The 13,288-nt window shown below is 41.9% G+C and overlaps 1 protein-coding gene across 1 annotated transcript in view; it reads left to right on the top strand.

Annotated features, from left to right (window-relative positions):
• The window catches only part of triob (trio Rho guanine nucleotide exchange factor b), a gene marked incomplete at its 5' end in the record, with an annotated part of 89,994 nt that overhangs the window by 5,719 nt on the left and 70,987 nt on the right, over nt 1-13,288 (top strand). Inside the window, one exon of the mRNA XM_079274934.1 lies at nt 5,047-5,100. Within this exon, the coding sequence (XP_079131060.1) occupies nt 5,047-5,100 (54 nt within the window). The remainder of the gene's footprint in view (nt 1-5,046; nt 5,101-13,288) is intronic.

Below are 13,288 nucleotides of genomic sequence, written 5' to 3'. Positions count from 1 at the left end.
TTCCAAAACTCTTCAAATCCAACAAACATAACCAGATTGTCTTGATAATCATTGACTACAAGTGGTTTGCCTTAAAACTAAAAAAAAAGTCCTTCCTGCAGGAGCGGTTTCGATTTCTGCCTTGGGACCACACTCCCTTTCCCCATTTCTACGCTGTCATCTGTCATCAAGAAAGGCTAAAATTACTAACAATGAATTAATAAGTGCTTGCTGCAAAATAAAGGGACACAAAAAGAAGCCAAAAAGGACTGTTGCGTACTGTAAATTGTTGTAGCTGTGACCTATGGCACTGCACAGTAAAAAAAAATCCATTTGTAACTAATGGACAATGTCTGGGTTTCAGTCTTACCTGAAACAGTGATATTACAAACCACATTGGATACACATCACTCACAAAAGAAAGCAATTTTTAATCTTAAAATCATCAAATACAAATGGTCACATCACAGCAAATAAACAGTTAGCAGCATACAAATTCCAGACCAGTGTACTGTATGTGAGTAAGAAGGGGCAATGGTCTCCTCCTCTATTGAGTGTTTGTACTGTATGCTCCCAATGAGTTCCAGATGTTGGGATGCTTGCTATAGCCCGTTCCTCTCTCAGTGTCTGTTGGAGAGTTTTATGGAGAAGACGATGAAGAAGGTAGCACAACGAGGCAATTACCTATTTTACGGCCAGACCATGCTGATCGATCTCATCAGAGACTCTCAACCTTTTCGAGAGAGTCGTAATACACTTTACAGGCATGTAACTCCCCCTCCATCTCAACAAATTATTGATTGGTGTAAAATGTCATGTACATCTATGACATAGGTCACTTTGAAGACACACAGACAAGGACCAGGTTTATTTTCTTCTTCTTTTTTCAACACAGAGAAGATGTGCAGATATATTCCAGTCAGTTTAAACTGATCAAATATTTTAGCTTGTCATTCATTTTCTGGACAGTTTGAACTAAATGTCACGACATACCTGAGCTTTATTTTACACAATGCCTTGGAGACCAGTCAGCAGAGCAGTGATCCTACTCTACCTTATTAGATCCACGCCACATTGTTCTGCATTGTGCAAATGCTAAGAGAGGTCTTTATGCATTGTTCAATGTCAAGTGATAAACATAGAATTATGCAGAGGCCTTAACTAAATCACCTAAAACTAACCAAAGTCGTGAAATGGTCACTGCTGATGAAGATATTGTTTTGGCTGGGACGAGTTGATAACACTTGATTGACCTGAAAGATGTCTGCTTTGTAGCCTTATGTCGATAATCAGGAATTCCAATTGGTTGGTAATGTGTTTGTAGGATGGGAAATGTTGCCTGTGGGACAGGCTCATTACTTCACACACAAGACGCACACACACACACATGCACGGAGGCATAAATCACTACATCCCACCCATGTCGCCCGGGGCTCTGGAAGCAAGGAAGAGGGGGATGGAGGATTGGAGCGAATGAAGGAGGGATGGAGGCATAGGAGGACTGCGGGTCATAAAAATAGGCTGTGGGCTGGTCTGCGTGTCTCCTGCAAATCCCCCATCTGATAAGAGAGAAACCTCTCGTCAGTCGACTGCAGACTCCTTCTCATTCTATCCTTATTCCTTTCATCGCCTCCTCCACTGCTCTCCCACACGGCCCTCCGTCATTACCTCATACCTTGCCTCTGCTCAGGGTTGTCATATATTCAAATAATGATCCTGTTTTGTAATATCTGGTCTCCTGTTTGTGACTCTCACCACAATGAGTGTCTTCCTTCTCCAAGCCAGTAAATAAGACTTTACAAAGGTTATTCCATTTTTATTCAAAATCAGACTACCAAAGAGATCAAAGGTCAAATTAAAGAAAGAAAAAACAAAACATAAAGTGTCTTAGCTTGTTGGCCAAAATGCTTTAGCATAGATCCTAAAAGGAGCATTTTCAAAGTGTTGTGTCAGCTTTTGGAGAATAAGTTTTAGCACCGCAAGAGACCTTTGTAAAACATATATTACTCCACAAAATGTCAATATGGATTCCTCCACATCCCTAATTTTTCCTTCCTCGACCTCTCTCCTCTCTCCTTATGCGCCTTCAGTTTTGGGGAGGATTGAGACGTCACAGTTCCTTTTTTTTTCTTTTTATCTCCTCTCTCTTTCCCTTCAGCTCAAACCAAGAAAGCATCTGGAACTGGTGTCTGGAGTTGCAAGCCTCCCACAAAGATCTGCGCCTCCTTTGAAAAACGAGCCCGGGACTCACGAGGCCATGCCCCCCCCCCCCCCCCTTGAGTTCTGAGACACTTCCTCTGTCAAGTGTCAGCATGTGTGTCACTTTTTCATTCATGAAGTCGGTTAGTGAGTGAGCCAGTTCCTCTCCTTGGGTAGAGTGAAAAATAATGTCTCACTGGACTTCATTCTCAATTGTGCGTTAATTTCATCCTTTTTTTCTTCTTCTTTAGCTCTAGATATTTTGCTATTACAAGCGTTGATCGGTTCGCAATAACTTTCGATAATTTAAATTCTCTCACGCACACGAGCACACTTGCACACGTCCATCTGCATCCTTGCAAATTTAGAGACCAGACCCGATGCGCTTCACTGTACTTCTCTGCACTAATGACATGTTTTACCCTTTTTGGCAGACAAGCCAAGGTCTTAGGCTTCTTCAGTGTGTGTGAAAACAACAACAAAAAATGGTAGAAAGCAGAACATGGACTATAGCTTTGGTGAAATCAAAGCACAGCCTGCAGTGTGTTTGCATACATGTGTGAGCTTGTGCGCCGCCTGAGACTGCTCGTCTTCTGTCAACAGCTGTGCTCAGTCTGTCCAATAGGAACTGTGTTGTCTCTCTTTCGCTCACTCACACACACACACACACACACACACACTGTAACATTCCCTCTTGCTTTGAAGACAGCAGCAGGCTCTGATCCCTGTCGCGTAAACCGTGCCAACCCAGTGCTCCTCTGGCTTAGGGGGGCTAAACTGCCGCTCGGCCTCTCTGGCTTTGGATGAAATAGGTTCAAACTTATCATCCCATCCTACTGCATTGACTACACTGGTACGGTTTTAGAAGAAATACTGCCAATTGTGTTGTACTGTTGTAGTTAAATGTTGTTTGTTTTGTTGGTTTATCTTTCACACTCTGGCTAAAGCTTGTAGTTAAACGTTTGCACATCAAAGAAAATGAAATGAATGTGATATTCACACTTTGCTTCTATGAGATGAACCTGTGAAACGAAGTGCACAGTTTCACTTCACTTTCAAGCAATGGGCTCTGGCTTATTTCGTCCCAGGTTTTAACATCCTTCCAAATCATCCTCACTAATTGAGCATCCCACTGTTTTCCCACTTGTGAACATTCGATTCCTCACATTGACCCTGTATTGAAACTGCACCGGCAACTGTCAGGTTTTTATCAGTGGCTAAGATAGAATATAAATCACCCTCACAAGGCAGATGGCGCTCAGGTGAGGATATTATTGGACAATGCTCTGTGGTTATTGTTTCCTTTCAAACTTTCTCACAACTTGAACTTGATCACGGCCACAAGTGAAAGCTGCCTCACTTGCCTTTGACCCCGTGGGTTCTTTCTGTCAGCCGGTTTTGGTAGAAGATTACTTCTGCCTCCTCTTCTCCTGTCCATATGAGCATGTTGTCTGGCAGCATAATGCTGACTATGATTTCTCCAGACAATATCTAGTCACGATGCACTGTTAGGATCTGATACTGAAAAGTATGTTCCGGGCATCTGACCATTGACTATCGTTCAATTTGTAACTTCTTTCATGCACTTTTCCTAGAGGATGAGCACTCCTCCACTCGACCAAACACTTTATCCATACTACACTGCATGACATGAAACATGCAATGTGTGAACAGGTGCGCTCTGTAATCCTCGTTAGGCAGCAGCATAAGCCAGGCTGTTCTTTTTCAGAAAGGTAGCCAGGAGAAGTCAGAGCGAAGAAGGGCTAAGCTGCTCCTGTTCCTCGCTCCCTGCCTCTCCTCTCTGTTATCTCTGATCAGTGACCCAGACACCATGCACCTCGGTCCAAAATTAGAAGTCAGTGTATCTTTTGAATGTAGTTGCGATTTATTTTCAGGGTTTATGTCGCTGGCACAGATATCACATCAGTTTTCTATTACCATTTAAAAAAACGAATTTCATTTTGCTGTTTTTAATTATGTAAAAATGTCGATAAAAATGAATTTGAATTATGGATTAGCATAAGGATAAGGATGTTTATTGTCATTGTACGAACATACAACGAAATTGAGTTGGCGACTCGTCAGTACAGCAGCAACAGTTAAAAAGTGTATAAAAACATTAAGACAAGACGATTAACACCCACAATGAGTCAGTCTTTATCTGCTAATCAATTCTGAATTGATCGTGATACCGAAACTGACGTCACTGGTTCCGGCACTGCAGCTCAGGCCGGACCCTGTGTTGCCTCTAGTGTGACGAGCTTTAGACGACCGAGCACCCAGACGCACCGCTCTGCTTTGCTTTTTCACAGGAGTGCTTTGAATTTTCTTAACATCTCATCTCCGTGATGATGATTCCTCCTCAGGCGTCAGAGATACAGATATCTACTCTACTTGGTATCTTTAAATGATTCATCGGCTTATAAGCCGGTGTGCTGAGAGTCATGCATGAGCCTGTATGTGCGTATCTGATGGCAGATAACGGGCACGAGGATCTATCGTCTTGATCTAGACATTTTGAATGTTCGGTATGTCTTCACCAGCAGATGATTAGCTACAGCGTGTACTATATGGGCATTATTGCATATATGAGTGCACATTTACAGTGTGTGTGTGTGTGTGTGCATCATGTCTATTGGTCTTAATCTCAAGGAGGGACTATCCAGCTTCTGAGATCAAAGAGCTGCTCCACAATTGCTCACTCTCTCATTTGTACTCAGTAATGTCAAAGCTCAAACTTCTGACACGAAAACATGGTGACGGTTGCTGTACTGCTGCAGTAGGCCACAGGACAGCCATTTCACTCTTTATTTGCTTTGTTAAACCTCCCTCCTCTAATTGTTTTTGTATCTCTCTATCTCTTTCTAGATTGCTCTCTTCCAAAATGTGAATCCAAACTGGATGGCCCAGGTCAAACTTCAGGTAGGTGTGATTGTCACTCAGTCATGGGGAATCAGTCGGGGATCTTCTTCCATGCACATGATCTAAGAAAAGGGCTGCACGTAATGTTGTTTGGCCAATTTCAAAATGGAATTCCAGTTGAAAGTGGGAACCGAGGATAGACCTGTGTCTTTATGTTTGGCTGTAGGAGAGCCGCTGTTACGGGGAAAGGCAGGCTGATCTTTGAAATGCTCTCCAGTTCACCATGGATGAGGCAGTGTCACTTATTTACTGTATGTGTTTAGGTCGGTAAGAAACATCATGAACACCACGTACCACTTTAATTAAAATGGTGTGTTCCGTCAAAGCTTTACTGCGTTGAATGCCATTAGACACAAGCTCCTCTGCGGCATCTGCTGGCAACCATGACCTTGTAGGTTCACATCCCTAATACCCCCGGGACCTACATACTAAAAATACACCAAGTCACTCTCTCCAGGGTGAGGTTTTGGGGTATGAACAGTTAAGTGGCCCTTATGCACAAATTAAAGTGGGGCTGTCCATATATTCTTCAGTTTAATCTCCCTTTTTTGGAGCTTTTCCATAGAAAGTCTCATTTAAACTTGGTGTAATCGGTTGCAGGAGATCTAGCATACAGTAGCAGACATTGCATTTGAGTTGTATTACCAAGACTGAACAAAAAAGACATTTTAAAGATTTGTTGCACATGTCGCGTATGTGTTTGAGTACTAGACTGAAGCAAGAGTGTCAAGGATGGATGGGACACATCTCAACAAACATCAGTAGATTGTGTTCTGTTTAGCTCTGTGAGCCCCATGTGTTTGACACAGTTTTGACCTGATGTTTTCCAATCGGGTCATTCAGGGATGAGCATTTTACAAGACTGTTTTCAATTGACAGCTTGGCCTATTATTTCCACTTGCCAGAATCTGAACGGGTGTCAAGGGAAATGATTGGGACATGCCAGGCAAATCCTGAGCACAGGCCTTTTTGCCCAAAAACCCTTGGAAGTTCATCCCTGAGGCTGACTCACACAAATGAAAGCCGCAGTGGTCCCTTTGTATGTTATTTTGGAGTCGGGCAGAAATTCTGAGCTGCTCTCAGTGAATCCGAGTAATCAGGTTTTACTGACCATTTATGGCTGATTTCTGATCCACTCTTGTCCTGTTCACTGTTGATTTTCAATTACTATACAAAATGAACTTGCGGTTGAATTGAAAGTGTCGATTTAGCAAGTTGCCTGAAGTTCACTGTAACGTGAAATTACAGGTGCTTCAAGGAACGCATCTTTCACTTCATTTTTGGGCTGATCTGGTACATTCTTAACATGAAGTGTGTTGTAGGCCAAAACAGAAACCTTGTGTGAATGAATGAATGTGTGTGTGGTTTGAGTGTGTGTGTACCACTCCTCATCAACATTCAAATATATACACAGATTATCTGGCTATTTTGAGTGGGAAAGTATTTCTTCTTTTTAGTTTGTTTGCCTCCTCCCAACCATCATTTTCTGTAAAGCCTTTGAGAATATTTTCCCTTTTCTGCTCCTCCATATTGTTGTGATTTTGGGTCTTGCCTCCATGAGAATTGCTGGTTTTAGATGCGTTGTTGCTTCCTTTCAAGGGATTTGACGTAACCTCAACTGGGTATTTCCTGTTTTTTTTTATCTAAACTTGGCTTCTTTGGTCAACATGTTTTGAAAAACAAGTGGCACCTAGTCATCAAGTCAAAGCAGTTCACCATTAACGTAGCATGAAGCCTCATTATTGTTTATATTGTTACTTGCAGCCTAATACAGGCTGAGCGATGGCTTAGACCAGTGATTACTCAGTTAGAATCAAATCTTTAACCAAAACAAAACTACAGTCGGCAGTACCAGATAACTTGCCCAACATTAAGACAATACATTGAGTCATTTCTGTAGATGCACCACTACCGATACTAACATCGGATATTGGTCCAATACCGACTGAAACAGCCGGTTGGGGTATCGGTGACAAAAGCCTAATCTGGTATCGAACACCATTATTTTAATTAATAACAATTCAGTTCATTTATATCTGTAAATATGTGTCACAATTTGTTTTACGAGGTTCGGAAAGCAACATTTAAGTCGAGCCTGATGTTGCCCTACACATAAAAGAATGATCCCAATCACTTCTTCACAGTGAGGCATACAGGTTATTCATCTGTTATGGGATAGGTATTAGGTATTAAACCCAGGTATTGTTATCGGGACTGAAAAAGTCAGAACGGTGCCTCTCTACATTTCTAATACAGCAACAAGCCTTTTTCGTTCTATTATTATATTATGAGATGAGTGAATAGTTACTATCAGTGGTCCCAAACTAATGACGTAGGTTTTTGATTCAGTACACGTGTTTGATAAAGGGGGAAATGAAAAAAGAAGCCTATAATCTGGATGAGTTTTGGAGAAGACACTTAACCACAAAATGTCAAGTGTCCCAAAAACGCTGTTGCCTGCATATGGATTTACAGACTAAGCGTGCTTAGAGTAAATAGTTGGACTGTTCCCCAAATATGCTCTTAATCTCAGTCCAAGATAATCTGCACCAGTAGCCAACTGCCTGTTTAGTCTGATCGCTTGCTGCACTGATAATGTTTAGCATGCATAGTATGGTGAATTTAATGGAAATGGGAGTCTTTGTCGCTGAAAAATACAGAGAGAGAGAGAGAGAGAGCGAGAGAGAGAGAGAGCTCTTCATATGTTTCTGTTCAGTTTAATTCAGCTGTGAACTCAGTCTCTCATCTCTACCCATATTGAGCTCACTGTGTGGTTCCTATTGAATTCGGCTTTGAATGCTAACCATGTGCACTGCGGGTAGACGAGCAGACACACACACACACACACACACACACACACACACACACACACACACACACACACACTTCTAAGCAGTGGAGGAAGTGGTTTTCTCCCCTGCAGAGGCCAGGGTGGGGAAGACTAAACTCTATATGGTGTGTGTGTGTGTGGGTGTGTGGATGTGGTTGTGTGTGCGTTTGAGTGAATTCCGTTTACTCACTCTCTCTCTCTCTTTCCATCTTGGAAGAAGAGAAATAAGTTGAACCATATACAGTGTATACATATCCAGTGTATACTGTAGCTGGAATGTAGTCTACAGTTCCGTGTCCTCTCCTCCACAGCACAGGGTGTGTGTATTTAATATCACAGCTTAACCAGGGGTTGGCTGAACTCTTTTTGAACTTTGCCTGCATAAAAGCACATGGTTAGACATGGTGCTGTCACCTAATTTGCATGCACGCAACACAGAGTACCAACCATGATTTGCATAGGTGTTATATACAAGCTCTGACCATCCATCCCGTGTGTATGTCTACAGAAGAGTTTGTTATCACAGTTTACAAGTACGGTTTACTCACTGAAGCTTGTGCTGCAGCACAGTGGGGAAAAGGAAACTTTGCATAGTAGTCTGATGTTGGCTTATAATTTCAATTTACGGTATGGTTTGCATGGCAGGCAAATCTTGAGACTCCATTATGTATTTACTACTATTGAAAAAAAGACATTGCAAAGTGTCCACTGTAATGTCCAATGACATGAAAGTCTGTCAATATTATCTTGTTTTAATGTGTTTCTTTTCTTTCATTTATTATTGAATTGTATTGTTCCCGATCAGTTTGGAAAGTTATTTGTTTCAAAGTATTTAAAGACGAAATTCTTCATGACAGCTGCAATTTTGGAGATATTTCTCTCTCTCTCTCTCTCTCTCTCTCCCACCAACACACACACGCACACACACACGCACACACACACACACACACACACACACACAGAGGAGATGGGTTGAAAGGGAAGAAAGCCAGTTAGATGCCATGTTGTCTCTTACATGGAGACAGCTGGACTCTGTCGTGTTTGTGTCATGTTTGTCTGCAGCTTTGTGTGTCTCTGTGCAGGCAGTTCATTCAGATGTGCACGTGGATGTGTGCATTCTGACCTCTCTGTGTGCATTTTGCCTGCTTGTGTGTTTGTGTGTGTCCGTGCAAACGTCCTCAATTGGATCATGCTTTGCAACACTGGCTGTGTTGGTTTTAGAAAGAGCACCGCTTGCATCCTCCTGTCACAGGATATCAACATAATGATGTCTGTAATATTTCCTGTGGCTGCAAATAAGATCAAATCCGAAAAGAACGTTTTCATTGTCGCTTTCTAATAAAATGTATCAATTGACATAAAAACCAGCACGTTGTTGAATGGGTGTTTATATGTAACAGCTTTAAAGTTCTGTGTACTGCATGTGATAAAGTTTGGACCATTTTTTTTGGAGTTATTAATTATTGAATCAAAAGCTGCGTCATGTATTCAGAATTTTCAGATCAAATGATACTGAATAAAATATGTGAAATGGCTGGCTTTACAATTTTAATGAGCTTTGAATCCTACAATGAATGTAATTGTTTATCCCTTCAATGCTGAATGTAAATGAAAGCATCTGGTCTACATCATTGCAAAATGAATAATAAAGGACCCCTGATCTAGACCAAGGCCTTAGGCCAGGGGTGTCAAACTCATTTTCACTCTGGGGCCACATCAGCATCACGGTCGCCCTCAAAGGGCCGGTTGTAAATGTAAGACGGTGTAAATGTAACTACGGTACTCCTAACATAGTTAGTTTAGTTTCCCGGGATATCTGTGACTTCCACAACACGTACTTCCAGTTGTGTGATTTCTCCTCCGCCATTGTTTCCTGTTGCTGGTGCAAAATGCATTCTGGGATATTTGGCTGTCCCAAGTACAGACAAGTCACCTCCGATGCATCCCGGGTAAAATGGGCAGAGCGAGCCACATCCGGGCATTAGGGCCGTGCTTGGCTCGATGTGAACTTTGAATTGGAACAGTACTTGGGCTGAGACTGATGACGTTTCAGTACAGAGAAGTACGCATGTTGAGAAACTTGTTGGAAATCCTCTTTATGGGCTGTTGCATCTCCTGTCCACCTGTTGTGATAGTTTTAATGTCGGCACACAGACAACATGCCATCTCATCACTTCGACTTTCTATCTCATAATTTCGACCATGGGGATATTTTTATTTTCACATCTAACTTTAAATTTTTGTAAAAAAAAAAAAAAAAAAAAATTTTTTTTTTTTTTTTTTGCTGGCGGATTCGTGGGCCACATAAAATGACGTGGTGGGCCGGGTCCGGCCCGCGGGCCGTATGTTTGACACCCCTGCCTTAGGCAGACAGAGTAATACACACTTGCACAGTCAGACTCCTTCGGTGATCTATCAGCACCAACACCAACAATCAGGGTTCGTCAATAATTATTTCCTCATCCCCATGCATAGCTGAACACGGCCCTCCATATACAAACACGCACAATAAATACGTCAATTCACCACCATGCTGTATGCTTATAGGCTCCATCTGTTGTAAACTGCACAGTCAACATCACATTCACTGCAGTTTTCATCACAATCTCGACTGTCTGCAAGACTTGATGTTAAAAGTAGTAATAAAAGTGATAATATCTTGTGGATGTTGTCGAAGGACAGTGTTTGGAGAACATATAGGTGAGAAGTGTAACGAAGCTTATTGTCATCCTCTCATCATCATCTTTGTCCTCTCTCTCTCTCTCTCTCTCTCTGACCCCGGTATAATCCTGGAGAGCATGCATAGGACAGCAAGGTTCCGCTCCATCACCCGTCCAATCGCCATCAACCTCTCCCCCGTACACCAGCCAATCGCTCGATAGAGATGGGTAAAAAGGGAGGGGCTAACTAAGCCTGATGGGGGGGGGGGGGGGGGGGGTTGCTGGTCGCAAGGGATATAAAGGATGCATGGCTGCTCCAGGGACAGGGGAATAACACCATGACGATGGATGCAGTCACTATTTTTTGTCAGTTGTGCTGCTGCAGGAGCGATGCTCGTTTATGCTTCAGCCTTTTTTTTATAGAATTAATTCCATTAATTCATTCACAGATGGAATAGGGCGATGTTTGTTCGTCATATCTCTGCAAACACATTAATGATTTGGGTCATTCATTTACAGACTTTAGATATGTATGCACATGGAGTGGAAGGAAGACTGATTTTTGTCCCCCTTTTTTTTTCTTAAGACTTGGATTGATTAACACCCCGTGGTTCAATGTTGCAGTGGATATTGTGCCATTGTGTTTACTTGCAGTGTTGGTGATGGAGAAGAACGCGGGGGGTAAAGGCTCTGATTGTTGAAACCTGCAAGCATTTTTCTTGGAGGGGAGGTTCTTCCATCTCTCATCCTTTGGGAGCTCATATATGGATGGAAACCATCCTGTGCTGTCATGCTGCCTGCTTTATTGGTCAGTTTACTGGTTTGAGTGCAGAGAGGGCAGACACAAGCTGAAGACATGTCCATCCAGTTCCTGCCTGCTGGACCTTGTAAGTATTATATGATTTACAAGGCAAGGCTGAATTATTTAACATTAGACAGCGGACAAAGACACACGCGCACACACACACACACACACACAAGAAACGTGTATTTTCCGTTGACAGCATTGGGCTCCCCCTGAGCTCTGCTCCGTTAGAGCTATTTCTCAATAACATCACAACTCTCCATTTGTGCTCTGAATGCGAACTAATGATTGCATGTGAGTCATGTGGTCTCACGTCTTCCCCTGCAAAGGTTTATGTTTACATGGAGGAGGCTGAAACCACCAGAGACGCTGAAGGGAAGATCTATCATTGGTTTGGGTAGCATCATGCTGCCAGTGGTTCTCAGCACAAAAGACAAATACATCTCAATTTAATAACTGACACATGTTGCTGTATTCCTGAGCTGAAATCCGTCGATGGAACTTTTGCAAGGGTGCATTTCTATACTAAATACAATTGTTCAGTTGTAACAATGAGGATGCACTATTTGTAGTTTCCAAAGTGACATTTTTCATATGATGATTTTGAACAGTATTAGAAGCATCTCCCTGATATTGACTCCTCGGATTCCCTTGCACTTTTTTGCTCATCTTTCTCGACTGTTATATGTTTAATAAGATTAAATGATTAACAAACGAATGTACATGTCGATGTGTACGTTCAGTGTACAACACACAGCCGCAGAGTTTCCCTTTATCTCTGCAATCGCTGCAGATTTTCGACCTGACATCACATTTTTACGTCTTAAACTCTCTGTCATTGCATCTTGGGAGAAGGTAGTTTCACAAATTGTGATGACCATGTTTTAGAATGTAAAATAACTCAAATTTAGTGGTATTGTTCTTCACGTAATAAAACCCCAAGGCACATTTAATCTGATCACACAGGGATTGAAGATTGAATTGAGTCTAAAATTTCACCCATTATCTCCCCTTATACACGATTATTATAAGGTAGTAATTGTATGCATCTTATTTATAGTAGAGAGATGAAAGAGTTTGGTATTATGATATAAGTAAATGAATCACTGCGTGTGGCTTGTTTGTTTCCCCTACTATACAGTGTGTGTTTGTTAGGGGACGGGAGGTGAATTCATGGAAATAATTTGACCGAAGAAGTTTGAAGTGAAGCATTCTCTGTAAAGAAGAACCACTTGATCCCAAGCCTCTTAGCACTTCATAACCTGGACTTCCCCCAGAGATTGAATGAGAAGTTGGCTTCTTCCTTGCCTGGTCAATTAGGTGTTGATTTGAATGTTGCAACTGACATGGCCTTGCTCATAGCTTGACGCTCACTGTGGTCCACTCTCCAGGTGTGTGGCTTGTGGTCAAATGGGGCCTTGTTAAATCAGAACTCAGGCAAAATGTGAAACAGAAAATTCTGTATAAATTCTGTATTTGAAACTTAGTCAGCGGATTATTTATAGAGAGGAAGATGTTAAGGGAGCAAGAAGAAAATACTGTGTCAGAGAGATGATGTGTTTGCTGCTATGGACTGTTCTATCTGGATGGCCCTGCATCACCTTGATGTGGAAACCTTTGAATTCAATTGTTATTCTCTCAAGGCACGATGAGGCTTTATCAGTCAGAGTCAGCAGTTCATACTTTATAAGATTAGCAGGAGACGCTCTCTGAGAGGCCCAATTTTCATGATCCCTTAATATGGTGTTTTTAAGATGAAGTTAATTAGAATATCCCACATCACTGCAAATGACAAATGACACTGATTTAAGCTGTATACATTGTACTGTTTGTGGGGGGGGGATTGAATGAGAAAATGATCCAATTTTCTCTCTGCCTCCCACTGACACCATG

The sequence above is a fragment of the Melanostigma gelatinosum genome, assembly GCF_949748355.1.
Source record: "Melanostigma gelatinosum genome assembly, chromosome: 9".
NCBI lineage: Eukaryota > Metazoa > Chordata > Actinopteri > Perciformes > Zoarcidae > Melanostigma > Melanostigma gelatinosum.
This window is presented reverse-complemented; position numbering and strand designations above follow the sequence as displayed.